Source organism: Oenanthe melanoleuca, chromosome 11 (genome assembly GCF_029582105.1).
Source record: "Oenanthe melanoleuca isolate GR-GAL-2019-014 chromosome 11, OMel1.0, whole genome shotgun sequence".
Lineage (NCBI taxonomy): Eukaryota > Metazoa > Chordata > Aves > Passeriformes > Muscicapidae > Oenanthe > Oenanthe melanoleuca.
Window position 1 is genome coordinate 16,892,481 of NC_079345.1, and position 19,706 is coordinate 16,912,186.

The 19,706-nt window shown below is 41.2% G+C and overlaps 1 protein-coding gene across 1 annotated transcript in view; it reads right to left on the minus strand.

The window, feature by feature from the left end:
- Nucleotides 1-5,145: 5,145 nt before the first annotated feature.
- CDH8 (cadherin 8) overlaps nt 5,146-19,706 on the minus strand; it is a 149,790-nt gene continuing 135,229 nt past the window's right edge. Inside the window, exons 11-12 of the mRNA XM_056500593.1 lie at nt 9,920-10,171; nt 5,146-7,195 (exon numbers count right to left, since the gene is read on the minus strand). Coding sequence (XP_056356568.1) covers nt 6,702-7,195; nt 9,920-10,171 — 746 coding nt within the window. The 3' untranslated portion in view covers nt 5,146-6,701. The remainder of the gene's footprint in view (nt 7,196-9,919; nt 10,172-19,706) is intronic.

Consider the following 19,706-nt stretch of genomic DNA (forward strand, 5'->3'; position numbering starts at 1 on the left):
AGCATTATATAGCATAAAATGAATGGCTGCTGTTTCATGTAATATAAGAGGGTTGGGAAATATCCATTAAAACCCTGCAGCATTTGATGATTCATACTTGACCTTTTTTTTTTTTTATTTTTTTTTTGCAAGGGTTTAATTGTGTCTCCTGCACTTTGTTGCAATGACATTTTCCCCAACCTGCCTTTATTTGGTTTAACAGGTGATTCTGGGTGGCCACAGCTCACACGTGGGACTGCAGGAGCTGGCAGGAATCCACCTTGGAATTCAGCCCTCAATTCTACTTGTTCATGTGATTTTAAGTGAAACACCCTATTTTTGTGTTCCTGGGTTAAAGTCATGATATTCTTATTTTATAAAATATGAGAAACTCACTCCTCAGCAATGTCAGAAGAGGTATTGCCTGGCACAGAAAACTCCCATCACTGATGTCTCAGTATCTGAAAATGAGTCCAAAGCAATCCCATCTGTGGCAGGAAATGTGAAAGTGGAGTTTATTTTAAAGGTGATTCAATTGGCTTTGTTGTTCCCAATCATATAAATAATATTTCAGTTTAAAAATGCACATCTTTTGTTTTCATATTCACTGGTAAAACTGCCAGCTTGTGAAATTTGGCAGAATGAACTGTGTCAATGTTGCCATCAGGGAACATTCCACTAACAAAGAAAGAAATGACAAAAAGGCCCCCCAACCACAAGACCTGTTTTATAATTCAAAAACAAGCTGTTATGAAAGGCAGGGAAATGACTTTTTTTGCTGTTAAATATTTTGAAGGTTAAAAAAAAAAAGCAAGGCTTGGCTTGGCCAAGCCAAAGACCCAAGATACAAAAGGAGAAGATTCACCACTCCAGATTCACCCATCATTTTGTCACCACCAGTTATCAGTGCTGCTGCCTGCTGCCTTTCTGGCTGCTTCTTCCAGACTTCACAAATCAGAGCATTTCCACAGGAGTAAAGGAAGAAATCTCTGTGCTCCTCAGCCCCGTGGAACAAGTGGATGGACATCCCTGGCAGTGTCCAAGGTTGGACACTGGGGCTTGGAGCACCCTGGGGTAGTGGAAAGTGTCCTGCCCATGGCAGGGGGTGGAAAATGATGATTTTTGAGGCCCTTTCCAATCCCACCCATTCCATGAGTCTACACAAGATGGTTGGCCTGGGAGCTCCTGATGAACAGGAATTTGAGCTGTCACTATTAGATTTAATTTGTATTTTGTGAGTGCCCAGAAAAATATCAGGGGATGGTCCTAGTGCCTCCATACCAGAAATGCTTTCTCCAATCATGGAATAAAACAGGCAACCTTTACTCATGCCCTCACTCTGCTGTGGTCTCACAGACCTCCTTCAGACAGGCACCAGAAACAGTGGAAGCAGAAGAAAGGGAAATTTGCAAGTTGTTCCACATCCCCTCTGAAGAGAAGGCTGAGATTTTCACATTGTTTATTTCTCTGGTTTAGTGTTTGCAGTGTAGGGGGGTAGGAAGAACAAAAAAAGAAGAGATAGTTGTGTTGCAATGCTAATGAGCACATTTACAAGGCTCTGCCAGCAACGCTGAGCTTCAGCTCGCTTTTATTAACCATTTTGGAAGATGTCTTAGTTGCATTGCACAAAAAGCATTGTCAGGACTTTTATATTTTCTCATTTAGAATACTGTGACATTAGTTGGAGAGGGTCTGGTTCTGCAGCACATAAGCCAGTATCAGTATTGTATAATACAGCAGCTAGACTCATTTTACAGTGTGATTACAAAACCCATCACTGTGAATTATACAGCAAGTTAAATTGGTTTTCACCTTCTGCAAAGGCAGAATATTATCTTGCACAAATAGTATACAAATGTAGAAATAATACAAGTCCAACTTATCTGAATGATAGAGCACAGAAAGCTTTCATTGCTCACTCCATCAGTACTTTCTATTTTCTCCTAATGGCACGTACTGTGGTCTGAAAGCAAACTCTAACAAGTGTGAATGTTCACACTTTTTACTTCTTAGATTTTTATTTTTGCTTAGCTTCAATTTACTAGAACGTCCTGCCACTGCTAAAAACTTCCCAAATCAGAAAAATAATTTTTTGAGCAACCTTTTTACACAGAATCACAGAATGGCCCAGTTTGGAAGGGGGCTTAGAGCTCATCCCATCCCACCCCAGCCCTGGCAGGGACCCCTCCCAGTGTCCCAGCTGCTCCAGCCCCAGTGTCCAGCCTGGCCTTGGGCACTGCCAGGGATCCAGGGGCAGCCACAGCTGTATGGGCACCCTGTGCCAGCCCTGCCCACCCTGCCAGGGAACAATTCCTAATTCCCAATATCCCACCCAGCCCTGCCCTCTGCCACTGGAGCCATTCCCTGGCTCCTGGCGCTGCAGTTCTGATGAACTTTTGATCAGAAAACGTTTGTGAATGTCTGCTGCTAATGAACTTTTTATTTCTATTATTTATATTTTTCTATTAATTAAAAATCATTAGCTTCAGATTTTTCAGCACAATTTAAATACTGGAACAGTCCTTTCATATGAGTAGCTCAGACTGTTCAGTCTTCCCTAGAGGAGGAAGGGAGCTTGGTGAGCCTCACTCTCCTGGATAAGCTGCATTTTTTAGTCCCTGAGCAGTGAGCAGCTGAAAAAGAGCTGCATGGTCCTAATGAACTTCCTACCATCATACTCCAAATATTCCAGCTCAGGATAGATGACATGGTGAAGGGAGGAGCAGGCAAAGGAGGAGGAATAGCCAAACAGCTCCATCTGACTGAAATTATATCCCAAGAAAATCAGATACAGGAAAAGACTACCTGCCAAAATTCCCCTGCCTAGACAGACCTTGGAGAAGCTTTCTAAACCCATTTATTCAGTTCTAGAATTCCATGACCATGCAGGCTGTCAAGAAAAATTGCCACGCACATTTGTAGGTAGATGCAACTGCACGGATGTAGTGGAGCTGATTTATTTTTCTCTTTCTATTAAAATCAGCAGCTCCATCTCTAGCAGAGCTGTACAAATAGAGTTATTCCAAGCAGACTATTTTGCAGACATCCTGTCTGTTCTCCAGACTGAGAATTGTCACTGCTGTGCTGCCACAGAGCTGATGGGATTTGGAGTTGCCATAGTGTTAAATGTTTCTCCTGTGATCAGCTACTGCTGATTTAAATGAAAGTCTTGAGCCATTTTCTCTCCTCTGTATTTCACAGTCATTTCAAAGTCATCATAGACAAAAAGGTGTAATGATACCAGGTAAAAAATGTATTTAAATGAGCTTGTGTGATCTGATTTCAAGGTCAGAGCACACAAACAGGCTCTGCTTTCAGCTGCTGTAAAGGACAGGACAGGCTGAGGACCTTCAGCCATCCCAGCTATATTTGATAAACAGGTACACACATTCCCTTCACAGTGCTTTCATATTGAAATGCCTGAGCTGAATTTTGTGCCCTTGCACAGAATTCCAGCTCTCGTGGGTGGGATGATTTACTTCAGTAGTTGTGACAAATGATGTGAGGCACAGCCAGGTGAAGGCAGGCCAGGATCAATGGGACTCTAAGGCACCTGGCACTTGTAAAAGATTTTGAGTATTTACTTCTCAAATTTATCAGTATTAATAATTCTAATTTAATGCATTTTCCTTGTCACCTGCAATGAGTCAATTGCTAATTAAATATTGTTGAAAAAGATGAATTACACCTTTACATGCTTAAAAAAGAGTGTTGCTAATATGTCTAAATCTAGATGTGAAATGTACAGCAGTATGATCTAATCCCCCTAAATACTGTTGTTATCCAAAATCATTCTATGCTAAGTGTCAAAAAAGGAGTAGTACTGGAAAACTGAATGATTGACATTTAACCCTCTAACATGTATTGGTATGAATTTTATATTCAAATTACATGGACTTAGTTTGCAGAATTAATCATTTCCCTTTAGTGGAGAGGCAATGACACAAGAAACAGCACATCTCTATAGGCAGGTCAGAAATTCATTAATTCTTTTTCTCCCCTTTGCATTGTAGCTATTCCTGTTTAAAAGCTGCAGCAATGCCCAATTTAGAGCTCTGCCCAGCAGTAGTGACTCCCATCTCTTTTTGACTGACAATGATGAGATTTCTGTCATGCTTTGCCTCTTCTACAGGGCCAGTGATGGGATTTTTTTCCCTGGAAATCTTATTACTGAATGTACTGTCGTGGTCTCAGATGGAACTTTCAATCAGAAAGGCAATCAGAAGGTTTTCCATTTGTGAGTTTTCCTTCAAAAGAGCTTTGCTAAACTCTCCAGTGTAGCCTCTAACTCAGAGTGCCTTGCCCTGAAGGTTGATGTGGCCCTAGACAATGGCAGGATCCATGCTCACAGAACCTTCCCTGGCTCCCAGCACTGGGATGTTCACCAGAAACCGGCTCACTTCCCAATTCCTTTCCTGTTTGCACTGGTGTTGGATCTGCCATGGCAGCCCAGAACACCAGAGCAAGTGATGAGTACGAGTGTCTGGTTTTTCCTTTAGTGAGTTACAGAAATACATTTGATTTCACTGAAATCTCCAGGGTGGTTTCTTTCCTACCTTTAGGGGACTTCACTGTTTAGTTCAGTGTTTGGCCAAAAGTTTTAGATTCAGTTGTTCAAAAGCACTTTTGTTCTAATGCGGTGTAACTGAAATGTATTGCATACTTAAAAATTTCAATAAAATCTTTATAATACATATCAAAGTGCTATTAATGTATTAGTTGCCCACAGGCTACAGTCATTAAGCCAAGTCATGCTGCAGCTAAAGCAAAGTCAAAGCTACCATCTGAAATACAGGTAAGTTGGGGGTGAAGTTTTAGGAATTCTTTGTTTGCAGAAGAAGTGTTATTGAGGAACTTTAGGTTGGTGGGTTGTTTTAACCAGCAATGCTTTAACAAAAATCATGTGAGGTTATTTTTCAGCATGGTGCAGTGAATCAGACACTCATAACTCCTGTGCTCCCATCACTGTCAAAATTCTGCAATCACTGTCAAAAATTGTTTCAAATATTTTCCTTTTTTCTTCTTTTATTTTGTCTGTATTCAACTAATAAATAAATGATTTTGAAGAAACTACATTCCTCAAAAAACTATGAAGTTATTCCAGCAGATTCATTTCTGCAGTGCCCAGGTAAACCTGAAAGAAAAGCAATAACAAGAAAAGTATTTATAAAAATATATTTCACAAAGTAGGAAACAATACAGGAGTTTCTCTGAATACAATACATGGAGTAAATAAACAAACGATAATATAGCCTCAAAACAAAGTAGAAAATTAAAATGATTTGCATGTAATACGTAGTTTTCTTATACAATTGCTACTTCTAAATGGCAAGTTTGCATTACAAATTGAGTATGCTTGCAGCTTCTAGTGTTCTTTCTCTGTGTGCAAGAGCCCTGGTGCATCACTATGAATATTATAGAAAAAAATGCTAATAACAGAAGCAGTAAAATTATGTACACACTGGTTCCTGCTCTAATACAGTGGAGAACTATAAGCATGTTTTTTTTACTGTACTGTGTTATGTGTGGATTTCTAAAAGTCTATAGTTTAAATATTCACATGAACCAGTTTACTTCCAGCTGTTTGTGCTTGTATTAAAAACACCAGGTACTAGATTTATGAAGAAGATATAAAACTGTCAAAAGTTTTCTCTGGCAATGTTTAATTCCTGCCAGCATTCTCTTAAAATTCAGCTACTGCAAATGGACAGGGAACTGCTTTAACCTGCAACAATTAGTTTCTTCTCAAAATGTACATGTATGAAACATTCATTACATATAGAAAAAAAAATCTAACTGATATAATTTAGATTTCTTCATAATCTTACTCTATAGATTATCAGTCTTAATAAATAAAAGCAGTAATGGACATCAATAAAATATTTATTTCAAAGATTAAACAAATAAATTCGATCTTTAGCAATAAAATCAGCAATTCTTTCATTTATGTAAGTCCATCCCATTTCACAGCTTTTTCTTTCAGAAGACGAAGCACAGGGTCGATCCTTCTTCTAGAAAAAAAGATCCTTTTGTGAAGCAAGGTTTTGCAGCCCTGCCTCTGAATCTCTACACATTAGTAGTATGTATTACCCATCACTGGAATGGATTAAGAACATGTGAATATTTTAAGGCTTGACACAATATTTAAAGATGATATTCAGTCTGTGGTGGCGTGGCCAACAATTACTGTATGTACAATGGATGGTCACTGCACAGTAGGAGCCAGTAGGAATTGGCAATGCTATTTCTGCTCAGCATTGCTAAGAAGACCAAGATATTGCTTTGAACTTTTCTGTGGCAGGATCTTTGTTGGCAATGCAGAAACAAACCTTTAGCTTTACATATACTGGGCAGGACCTACTGTTCAACAGCAAATCCCTGCAAGTCCATTTCCTAAGAGAGCACCAATTTCTTTTTTGTTCTTTTCAATTCACTGAAGATAATCAAAGATCCAAATCTCCATCTTCAGAGTGGTCAAGTGAATATCAAATATCCAAAGACTTCTAGACACTCCACATACTTTACTTCACACTCCACAAGACTTAACCTCCTAACATATACTTTTTTTTTTTGGTTCAACATTACAATGTAGTTGATTTTATAGATGACTGGCGCTAAACTTGCCTCTAAAACAAAAAGCCACATTAGTTTTAACTAACAGCAGTGGCCCTAGAATATTACATGATCATTAAGTCAGCAGGGAAAAAGTTTGTAATCCACTGTCAAGTTTCTTTATCACTTTCTCCGACTGAGTAAAGTTCTCCAAGTCTTTTAAAGCGAGGACCCCATTCACTGAGGTAGTCAAAATTCTGGTCTGAGTCTGATGTGGAGGACTCCAAGGAGCTGAGGGAACCAGCCGCTGACCCCTTTCCTTCATAGCCATAAATCTGGATAGAGTCATATGGCGGAGCTGTGGGATCATTATCAGCTTCATGAAGCCTTACATTAATAAATTCATCAACATCAACACCATTAGGAACAGGTGCAAGACCCTGCCTGGGCATAAATTGCAGATCAGGCTTAATATCCTTACGAGGCAAAAATCCATTAATTCCATCTGGATTTTGCAAAGTTGCAATGTCAAACGCTTCTGTGTCTTCCTCTCCACCTCCTTCGTCGTCATAGCGAATGATGTTTTCCCTCACATCTTCATCATCTTTGATGATCAGAGGCTCATTCTTGTGTCTTCTCAGTGTCACAAACAGCACCACGATGACTGCAAAGAGAGCACCACAAGCTGATTAGGCAAAACATTTCCAATCCCAACACCACATGGTGAGTGCAGCTGGGGAAGGTGAGAGGTTGCTTTTTGTGGAATTGGGAGTAACAAGGGTGGAAAGCTGAAAGACCTCTGACTTCAACCCCCTTCACGTGAAGGAAATTTCATCAGAAACTCTGATTAGTTACCTAGTCTTTAAATATCAGCTCATATTTACATCTGAAGCTCAATTTTATAGAAGCAATGAGATTTCCCATACTTGTTATTTTGAGCTTCAACTTTTCCCTTTGCAAGTGAAGTCAGGCTATCATTATTCACATAGTCTATAATGATCTACATTAGGGATGGTGTTTTCAGAAATTAGAGGGTGTTTTTCTGAAAATATAGCCCTAATGGGAGAAGGAAATCAGTGTTTTTTCTACCTGTTGCGAGAGACTCCTATCATATGACTAAAAAGAGAGTGAGAAAATAAGAGAGAAAGAAAGAGCTCAGCTTAATTTCCGAATCATGGACAGATGCATAAAAACTCTAGATAGGTAATGTTTGTTTTTGCAGCTTAAAGCTGAAACCTCAGTTACTGATGTAAATCTCAGTCACAAAGTGAAGCTCCAAAATGCAGAAATAGGACTCTCCTTTCACTGTTCTCTCCCTCACTTGCTTGATGTTGTTTACAAATGTATGTTTTATTAAAATATACCACAGTGCTTGTCTTGTAAAGCTTTAGTATCTCTTGTGCCATTACAATCCAGAATAAACTCATAATAGAAATATACAAATATAAATACATATAATGGGAAGAGGTAAATCTATAAGAAAGCATCCAAAGGAGAGAGCAGGTTTGGGGAAGGGCCTGCAGGGGACCCAAGGAGTGGCTGAGGGCTCTGGGCTGGTTCAGCTGCAGCAGAGGGGCTGAGAGCAGAGTTCCCCAGGGCTGCAGGGACAGCTCTGAGCTCTGCTCTGTGTGACAGGGACAGCACCAGGGAACAGCTGGAGCTGGGCAGGGTTGGGTATCAGGGGAAGGTTCTGCTCCCCAGAGGTGCTGGCACTGCCCAGGCTCCCCAGGAATGGTCCCAGCCCTGAGAGCTCCAGGAGAGCTTGGACAGCACTGCCAGGGATGCACAGGGGGATTGCTGGGGGGCTGCAGGGACAGGGGCTGGGTCAGTGATCCTTGGGGCTCCTTTCCAACTCAGGACAGTCTGTGATTCCATGATTCATACAAGCCTTAGGATATATAACAGATCCATTTTCCACCAGCTGTGGACCACACTGTGTTCACCTGGTGTGATTTCCAATTTCCCATTCTGCACTGTTTATTCTGTAACTTGTGTGTGTGCCTACTTCAGAACAGGACTGAAGGACGAGAGGGGCTCAGCCCTGCCAGCACTGTCAGAGCTCTGCACTGTGTGGGACTGGCCTGTGGCCCCCCAGATCCCCCCGTACCCCAGAAAGGAGGGCCCAGCATTGTCAGTGTGGGACTGGCCTGTGACCCCCCCAGATCCCCTATTACCCCAGAGAGGAGGGCCCAGCACTGTCAGTGTGCTCTGCACTGTGTAGGGCTGGCCTGTGACCCCCCAGATCCCCTGTACCCCAGAGAGGAGGGCCCAGCACTGTCAGTGTGGGACTGGCCTGTGGCCCCCCAGGTCCCCTATTACTCCATAAAGGAGGGCCCAGCACTGTCAGTGTGCTCTACACTGTGTAGGGCTGGCCTGTGGACCCCCAGGTCCCCTATTAGCCCAGGAGAGGAGGCCCCAGCACTGTCAGTGTAGGACTGGCCTGTCCCCCTCCTGTGGCCCCTCAGATCCCCCTGTACCAGAAAGGAGGCCCAGCATTGTCAGTGTAGGACTGGCCTGTCCCCCTCCTGTGGCCCCCAGATCCCCCAGAGAGGAGGGCCCAGCACTGTCAGTGTAGGACTGGCCTGTGGCCCCCCAGATCCCCTTTTACCCCAGAATGGAGGGCCCAGCACTGTCAGTGTAGGACTGGCTTGTGGCCCCCCAGATCCCCTATTACCCCAGGAGAGGAGGCCCCAGCACTGTCAGTGTAGGACTGGCCTGTCCCCCTCCTGTGGCCCCCAGATCCCCTTGTACCCCAGAAAGGAGGGCCCAGCACTGTCAGTGTAGGGCTGGCCTGTGACCCCCCCAGATCCCCTATTAGCCCAGGAGAGGAGGCCCCAGCACTGTCAGTGTGGGACTGGCCTGTGGCCCCCCAGATCCCCTTTTACCCCAGAAAGGAGGGCCCAGCACTGTCAGTGTAGGGCTGGCCTGTGGCCCCCAGATCCCCTGTACCCCAGAGAGGAGGGCCCAGCACTGTCAGTGTAGGGCTGGCCTGTGGCCCCCCCAGATCCCCTATTACCCCAGAATGGAGGGCCCAGCACTGTCAGTGTAGGACTGGCCTGTGACCCCCCCAGATCCCCCCGTACCCCAGAGAGGAGGGCCCAGCACTGTCAGTGTAGGGCTGGCCTGTGACCTCCCCAGATCCCCTATTACCCCATAAAGGAGGGCCCAGCACTGTCAGTGTGCTCTGCACTGTGTAGGACTGGCCTGTGGCCCCCCAGGTCCCCTATTACCCCGGAGAGGAGGGCCCAGCTCTGTCAGTGTAGGGCTGGCCTGTGACCCCCCAGATCCCCTATTACCCCGGAGAGGAGGGCCCAGCTCTGTCAGTGTAGGGCTGGCCTGTGGCCCCCCAGGTCCCCTATTACCCCGGAGAGGAGGCCCCGGCACGCACCGAGCAGCAGGACGATGCAGGCCAGGATGGCGATGAGGGCGCCCATGCTGAGGCCGATGGGCAGCACGAAGGCCTCGGCGTTGCAGGAGGTGACGGTGCCGTCGCTGCTGCAGCCACAGACGCGGATGGTCAGCGTGCCCGTGCTGCTCATGGGCGGCGTGCCGCTGTCGCTGACCACGATGGGCAGCAGGTACACCTCCTGCTTCTGCCGGCTGAAGCCGCTGTGCTTGGCCAGGATGCTCAGGGTGTTGTCTGCAAAGGCAAAAGGCACAGCACTGTCGCTGTCTGTGGGGTCTCCTGACCTGTCCCCACAGCAGGACATGTTGGGGACTTTTAAAGTCCGTGTTCTTCCCAGCCCGGGCGCCAAAGAAAATGCTGAAGGCTGTTTTTCAGGGTTTTCCATGGTTGTTTCTAAGGAATTTTTCCCTAGCTGACAGCAGTCTGTTCAGCATGTTGATTCAGGGCAGAATGCCTTAGCCCTGAGCAGGGCTTATCTTATAGACTCTAAATTACGTACCTAATATTTACAATTATTTTCCAATTTTATTACATCCAACTCTGTCTCAAACCAATCAAAGAATGCCAGGGTGGCACTCAACATGGATGGCATAAAGAAGAAGGAGGAAAAGAAGTACCACACTCAAAATTCTCCATGTTAGCCATGAGCCCCCTAATATAAACATTCCTAGAAATCCACTTTTTTCTACCTTCTAACAGTTTAATTTATACTCTACTTATTTTTATGACTTGTATTTCTTCCTGCAATGTTGATAAATTTTTTCCAGGGACTTAAGTCCGCAATCTGCACATTTTCCACTGCTATAAAAGATTCTTGATTTTTATATAATGACAAAAGACAAGCTAAATGTCTTAAAAGCTGTGAGTCTAATTTTAAGTGATCTAAACATGTATTTGACCTGAATGAAGAAAAGAGAGTAAACCAGGCTGTATCTCCCATGGAGGCAGACAAGAAATGAGCCTAGGACATCTTACCTCTGCATACATATGCAGAAAGTTAATTTTGGAAATATAAAGAGGCATTTGACTGCATGGCATCCTACACAGCCATAGAGTTATACAGTGAAATCTCTCAGAGTCAGTTCTCAGTTCACCATCAAATGAATACAAGTTGATTTTTCTTAGGGTGATCATACAGATTTTAATTTGTATAGCTATAAAAATGACAGATTCCAGACAGTTATAAACACACACATACCAGATATCAATAATCTTGTATGTGTCATAGTGCTCAGGTATAAATCATGATTAGTGTCATGTCAAATATGCAGAAAATTTGGATTTCTTTATATACTTAAATATTCTCTAACTTTTAACTGCTTTATTCAGTGTAATAAAATAATAATCTAATATTAGGAATTATACTAATCGAGTGCATGTTGACTTGCATTAGTTTGTTGGTTGTGTTTTGTTCAATAAAAAGATTCAGAGGCAGAGAGAAGAGGAATGTGTGTGAGTATTGCTGTGGGATCCAATGACAACTTAAAAATAAAGCTGCACATTTTCTTTGGAAGAAGGAGTTGAAGTTCATTTTCCTGATGCATCATGAACAAAGGAATGCCTCCTGATATTTAATGCTCTAAAATGGGCACGTGCAATGCTAAATGTCATCCCATCCCAGGAAAGAAAAGAATGGGAGTGCTCATATGACAATAGGCTTCTCCTGAAGATCAGGTCCCTTCCCACCCAAACATTCTGTGATTCTATAATTTTCTATGCCTTCCACAGTAGAATCACCATCAATCACATTTACTTGGCCTACAGAGGTTCTTACTATAAATTATATTGCAGATGATATAACCATTTCAGCATTTTTCATACATTTAGATTATGCAACACATGAAGGTCAATCTAAAAATTAACTCCTTCATAAAGCAGAATAAATATGGTCACTTTGCAGAACAAGAAGTATTTCTAATGATTTTTTTTTTTTTTCCCCACAGGAATCCTGAGGTTATATCTATTCCATTTGGAAACAGTCACATCAAACTGATGGCACCCTGGAGCTAAATAAATAGTCTAGTTCTTCCTTGTGCCCTTTTTAAAATGAAAGGAAGCATATGTGTTTACTGAAGACAAATTTCAGGTATAAGCTCTTAAGAGTTCTGACAACTCAAATAGGACCAAAGTCCCTGATGACACCCAGTGTCACACGTGCCAGTGTGGAAAAGCCACGTGTGTTTGAAGTCAATAATTAACACACATTTGGAAGTGAACAAACCCTGCACTCCTCCTTGGATGGGTGTGCCAGAGGTGCTAACACACGTGTGCAAGTTAAACCATTTCCAGAGCCATCCTTGTTCTCTGCAGGGAAAAGTTATCTTGGGAAAATAATCCTATAGCTCAGTTTCCCTGAATATGGGTGTGTATAGCTTTACCAAAGTAAGAGTGACTATGTGATGTGCAAAAGTTCTCTTTTTATCTGATAGCCTTCTTTTCCCTCTCAGTATCTCTCTCTGTTTTCAAATACTGGAAAATTAATTCATCTGTCCGTTGTCATTCTCCTGCAAAATTAAAAATACCCCAGCATAAACTGCATCCTTAATCCTTTTGCTTTAACCTTTCAAAAGAGAAAACTGTGTGGTGCTCTATTTCCAGCTCTCTCTTTGAGACAAATCCCACTCAGAGGTGTCACATCTGTAGTCATTTATTCCAAACTCCAGAGACTTTTACAGTTCTATTACACAGTGCCCTGAAATCTGTATTGACACAGCCTGTTCCTTCCTGTGAACCTGCTGCAGTCCTTCTCTGCCCAAGCTGGAGCACAGGATCGATGTGCTGAGCCCAACAGCCCTGCACTCTACAGATATGCAAAAGAGGGAAGGCACCTGCTTTAGGAAGGAAGAGCTTCAGATCCCTTCCATACTCCTGAGACACTGACTGCCACCCTGTCTGCTGCAGAAAATTCTAATAAGCCAAAACCAGAGTATAACTGAGCAAAAAAAGGGAGGATGTACTCTAAAGAGGCAAATAGAAGGGGGCAGAAAAAGTAAGAGGGTGGAGAGATGGAGAAAATAAAGTACCCATCAGTGAAGCTTTGCTGAGTGTAAGAAACCACCTGGTACCAGTCCTGGTTATCAATTCAAGTTCAGAGGTAATGAACTTAAATGTAATGAACTTCTCAAGTTCAGAAGTAATGAGAGAAAGCAAAAGGGATGCAAGATATTTGGGTTATTAACTGTTAGTTAAGTGCAAAAGAGGGTGCAATGGCTGGAGAGTCAGAGCTATTCATAAGAAATGTCAAACGAGGAGAAGAGAATAACTTTCTTTTCTTACAGATGGTTTGTGTGGTTGGGTATTTTGTTGTTAGTTGGGGGTTTTTGTTTGTGTGTTTTCCTGCTTTTTGTTAGAACCCACGTTTGACTATAAGTGAACATGTTATGCCTGGAAAGAAAAGCAACTGACAAGCAGAAAATAGAAAAAGCAAAACGAAATGACCAAATTGTCTGCCAATGGGTGGCAAGTCCCCCATTTGACTTAGGAATTTTGTTTAGCAATAAATTCTTTCCCCTTCATTGCTATGTCTTAAAATAAATACACCTTGGTGTTGCTGGAGATGTGGCTCTTGAGTGAAGAACAATGACTCTCTAGTTGATATTTTAGTTGGTTCCTAGAACTTGAAGATAAATCCTACCAGCTGATCAGCAATAAACTCAATTTATCTGATTCATTTTCTCCTTTCTGTGGACATCCCTCTCTCCCAAAGCTGACAACAGCAGGAATCTCCTGCAGGAACACCCTCCAGCCCTGCTGCATGAATTAACCTGGCAGCAGGTGCTCAGCAGGAGAGGGGACAATCACCTTCCCTCCTCTTCCCAATCAACCCACTGATCCCTCATTATAGGGTTGTTTATTTATTCATGGTGCTTTTAGCAAAACAAGCAAAAGCAGGTGCAGAACCCCCCAAAGTCTGTTCACAGAGCTCTGAGCTGTCTGCCACAGGCAAAGAGAACTGAGTGTGCTCCTCCAGTCAGCGAGGTGTGCCAGGAGGGCCTTTGGCATTCTCCATCAGAATGAGCCTCCTGGAATTCTCCAGGGGGAAGGGGCTGGAGAAGTTCATGGAAATGCCTGAGCCCTATGAAATGCCCTCTTCCTGGGGGTACCAGCCACCTGGATGGACCAGGAGTGCATCCTCTCCTGCAGGCTTCAGGAATGGTGTAAGATCTTAAGAACTGTCACAGCATCAGGGTCAGGTCACAGAAACACAGCTCTGGGCATGCACAACTACAGCTCAGAGCTGGAGCTCACTTCTGCCTTTTTTACACATAAAAAAACTACAGCTCAGAGCTGGAGCTCACTTCTGCCTTTTTTACACATAAAAAAAGTACAGCTCAGAGCTGGAGCTCACTTCTGCCTTTTTTGCAATTAGAAAAAAACCTGGTGGCTCAGCTCCCTGGCTGACTCTCAGTCTCTGAAATTCACAATCAGATTCTTGAAATAACCATGAAAGAGACTGTTTTGGGATCTCTAGCTCCCAGCTGGAACAAAGAATGACACTGCAGAAGGTCTTTAAAAGATGTCCAGTGTGGTTTCTAGACAAAGGTAGTTTGCATAACCACAGCAACTACCACAGGGCCAAGTGCTTTCTGCAGATTCCCCAACTGTTCTCAAATCTCCCAGATCTCTTTTGAGGCTCTCAGATGAAAGATTTTGAGAAAATGTAAATGCAATCATTTTATTACAAAGTTACTTCTGGATTTTCTGGACACAAGTGACTTTAATGGCATCAACAGCAATCAGGATGTGAAATTAGCAGGCAGGAGTCAACTCCTTCATCTCCCACTTTGTGCAAGAATGCATCTTGCATTTTTAAGCCAGGCAATAAAATAACAGAACAAAAGCAAAAATCAGAAGCAGTGAGTTTGCATCCAAGTGTCATTTTCTCTGTGCACATTATTGCAATTTTTAAATTCCCTTGCAGTCTCTAATATGTTGAGATAGTGGAGTTCCCTGCTGTGGACCTTACACCTAAAGAACTCTGCCTTTTTTTTATCCCTTTTATAATATCCTCAGAAAGATCAAATAATTAATGGTATTAAGGACTGTGGTAAAAGTTGTCATCTATGCTGGATATATTACTTATGTGAAGAAAGAATTTTAATTGGAAGCTCTACAGAATGACAGAAATATATGTTTCTTCCTGTTTACTAGAGCTATCTTTCTGTGCACATTTTAAAATCTCAGATTCTCTGTAAAACAGAGTTCTTTGACACAAACAGAAGAGCAGCAGGAATATCCTTACTGTGACACTCCCTACTTTTTTTGATAAGGACAGGGACAGCTCATTCATCTCCAATCTCTGTTCAAAAGCAGCATCTATTCTTAAGTAAAAACCCCAAGCTTGAAATAACCAAGCAACTGAATTATTATAATCAAGGTTTCAATGGAAACTAGCAAAATGCAGGCAGAGAACCAGGGCACATGACATTTGAAGGAATGTGAGCTCTAGAACACTTAGCAGCCAGCTGAAGAGAATGCTGATGCCATTTCAGCTTTGTACAACCATTAATAACCATAATTAATATGCATATGCCTCTCATAACAGTTAATATTCACTATTAACTTGTGGAGACCTTACAATGTCAAACACAGATTTTTAAAAAAATCATTTCTAACACTGGCATTTTTGTTTTTCTTCAGAATTCACACCTAATGACAGAGAAATGGTGGATGATAGGAAGATTCCTATCCCTGTTTTAGGGCCTGAGAATAAAACTGCCAAGACACACAGAGGTGCCTCAAAAAAGTCATTGTATAAGTCACCTTGATCATTACTCTTTTTGGATATTTTCTCAGTCATACTTTTTTCTACAAAAAGATTTACAAACACCTCTTTAGACTGGTAGAATTGGAGTGCAGAAAGAAACCCAGTGGATGAAAAGTCACTGCCACATTCCCACACGTGCTCTCTTGTCTCAAAATTTCTCTTGTTTCTTTCAGCAATTACAAAATCCCTGGGAAAAAATAGTTCTGGTCTCCTTTCTGATCCACCACAAGAACCAGAAGTGACAACTGCAAAAACACCCTCATCCATATTCACCTTGTAAAAAGCCTCTGCTCACAAATGAACCCTGAGCTGAAAATCTGATTTATTTTTTTCAGGCTCCACTTTAGTACAAGTTGGAAGCATCAGCTTCCTGCTTCCAAAAGAATGAAATCAAAATGCTTTATGAGAAACATCCATGAAAGATAGTTGCTTTTTTTTTTATTTTTCTGCCTTAGGCTGAAACACATTTTAAAGGAATATTTGATTAAAAGGGTACAGTTTTAAGTTAGTATGTTATAAATTTGGCAAGAGTTAGTAGCTGAAAAAAATAACCTGTTTGTTCATTAGAACTGCTATAACAATTTGTTTCATAATTAAATTTGGTGTTTTCAACATGGCTGTATTTATAAAAAATACATTTTTATGATTACATATATATGTATATTAATATATATTTATATATATATGTATATTTTTATATATATATATACAACTGTGTCATGTGTATTTTTACAGCTGTTCCAGGCCTTCCTTGATGACTGTCTCAAAATCCTCTTGAGCAGCAGTTTACAAGAAAATGGACCCTTAGCCTAATCTGTATGGTAAAGCCATAAATGTTCTATTCAAACACAAGCCTTACAAAATCATCTGAAAATAAAGAGAGGCCATTTTTACAGTACATTTTTCCTGATTTATGATGGCCAAACCATATGGCCACTGAAGCATCGTCAGATATTCCAAACTGACCTGGTTTTCATAAGTATCAAAAATTTATGATGTCTTCAAAAAAGCAGATTGATGACTATCAAATTTGATAGCAGACATCAGGTTCAGAAGAAAAAAACTTTTTGTCATAAAAATCCAGCTGATTGATCAAATTCTCTTTCCTGCCCCACAGCAAGTTGGATTCCATACTGGAATATTTAATGGCAATTCACAAAGCATTCCTATGACAAATTAACAAACACTTGAATGATTTTGCTTTTTTAATAGACCTGGAGTTTCTGCAACCCCTTAAAACATCAATAAGAACACAGGGAAAGAAAAAGTATTTCATGGGAGAAAATGTATTGGTAGAAGAATAATTGGAAAATGTCACATACTTTGTATCTTTGATTATATTCTCCTCTTTACCAGTTGGCTTAAATAATAATAGTTTATGCCAGAACTGAGCAGCTGAATCAACTAATGAATAAAAAAACCTAAACACATTTCCATATAGTCCTTTGCAGAAATACAAAGTACTGCTGGGAATTTTGAATCATGAGCAAAGTAATATTTAATCATGTATACATCATTCTCATATGTTAGAATTTCTTGGAAAGGGGAATAATTATGTTAGTACTACTGTGTAATACAGAACCTGTAGTAAATAAATTCTTGACAGAAGGGAAAAAAAAAAGCCAGACAAATTAACAGCAAAGTGATGATGAATAACAATTTCCTCCTACCTTTTTTCTTTGAAAATGTGAACTTTAGATAATAGTCTGTATAATTTCTAGTTCTATTCCTTTGGAAAAGTCTGAACTTTAGATAATTGTCTCTTAAGTATTCTAAAACTTTCTTTTGACCTTTAGGCCAGCAGAGCTATAATCAAACATAACTATATGGTCCCTTGCAGTCTAGCAGCAACTCTTGTATTTTGTACCTTGGTTTTTTAACTCATTGAAGAAAGGACAGAAAATCCCTGTTGAAGAAATAATGATGTAGAAGCACACAATGAGCCTGAAATAATACCAGTTTTATTGTTAATGGGGTAGAGAAATAATTATGACATGGTACCTCTCTCTCTCTTTTTAATTTACAGACACATAGAGCAAGTCAAAGCAGGAAGTTTTAGGTTCTGGGTCTGTTTAAGCTCCACCTTGTCTGAACTGCACCCAACACATCTGAGTGAACCTCAGTGGCTCTGGTTTGTCCACTCATCTCTTCCAAAGCCCTGGTGCCACTTAGGATTGACACTCCCATAATGGTTGTGAGATGTGCTAAAACAGCACTGGCTTTTGCCTCCCCTTTTTCTCTGCTGCATTCAGCAGCCAGTCACAAAGTTGTTTACTGATAATGCCAGTGCTGTGACATGCTTTGCTTTATTGGGATCACATCACTACATGGCACTTGCACTGAATGGTACATCTGTAAAGTGTAAGAATTAATGCAGCTTGCCAAGCTCTGGTTTAGAGAGAGAGATGAAATGGCTGTCAAATGTGCTCAGCATAAAAAATACATTATTAACACAGCAATTTGCATAGGCTGATGGATCATTTTTTGAAATCTACATATTCTAGTTAATTCTATTCTCTTGTTATTTTAACCAAAAAGTTTCAGAAAGTGATACAGTGTTTTACAGTGCTTTGATAGAATAATGCCTATATTTTGCATTTCAACCAAGAACTTTCCAGTACTGTATTACCAAATTCCAACAAAAGTGCTGCAAGGATAAACAAAAAAGCCAAGATATCCCAAGGCTGTGCCATCTTCTTTTCTTTGGAGGGATAATGGATTCTCAATCTTTCTATGAATACCTACTTATCAAATGCAGTGTGGGAGGAGAAGGTGATGGCAGACAAGGGTCTGAGTCCCTCAGGCCAGAGTGACAGGCACAGCTTTAGACATTACACTGACTGGTGTTCTCTTCTGTGCTAAAGAGAACTGAATCTCCATCAGGTTCAGTGAAATTCAGAGTGCTTTTGGTAGCTGATGGAGGAGTTCCAACAAGTCCTGCCCAAGTTCTTCCTCACTTCAGCACATCCTCAAAGTCTTACATCGGTGACTTCTAGGTCTGGAAAAGTTCACAGGCCTCATGACTATGAAGATAATCACAGATATTTGAAGTGAATCTTCCTTTCTACAATGTAAATGTACATAAAACTTTAGTAGGAACCTTTTAGGTCTTAGATGTGACGTGTTCTTGCCATTTAAGTAATTTAACACCCACTTCTCCATGCCATGATAACCACCTTTTCCATTCCAATTCTGTGCTGAATGTACACAGGGGCTTGGTAAGGATTTAAAACAATTTACCAGCAAATTATACAGCAGCCCTTAAAAACTAAGCCTGTAATCAGACCTATCAACCATATTGAAGTTTTGTTGCAACAGTAAAAGCCAAATTCCTTCCAGTGAAGCCCTACCAGTGTATTTCTATTATGCCACTTACTTTTTACATAATGTCCATTCTGAAATACAGCAGCAGAAAGCAACTAGCAGACTATAAAAACTGCATCCAGCATTTATTGGAATGCTACCTATTTGTGCTGGTGTAATAAAGGTCTTGTCAGCACTTCCATTACAAAATGCCAATTTTCAGAGGTTTATAACTCTGACATAACTTCCTATGAAAAGAAATTTAGAATGTGGACTCTCTGCCAAAGAGCATTTAAAGTTAAATACAGCTTATGTTGGCTGGGGCATTTTAAGTCAGAAAATAAATTAAAAACAATTCTGACTTAACATTTTCTTGAGCTGGTGCCACTGAAGAAAAAAATGTGGCTTTGATTGTAAAAAGCGCCAGATCCTGCAGTTCTTACACGCAGAACTCCCTTGAAGCTCCCTGAGAATAATTTCTGTGAGAGCCCTGAAAAGAGTGCCATTATACATTTTTGTAAATGTCATCAAGAGTTATATTAGCTTTTTGTAATTTGAAAGACTGAAATGTTATGGTGTAACATTGCCCCTGGGCACACAGGCAGCATGGTAATGACTTTGGGAAGACATTCTGATATGCAGATTACATATAACAATAACAATTTGTTATCATCAGACCATTAATGGCAGTAATTTAGA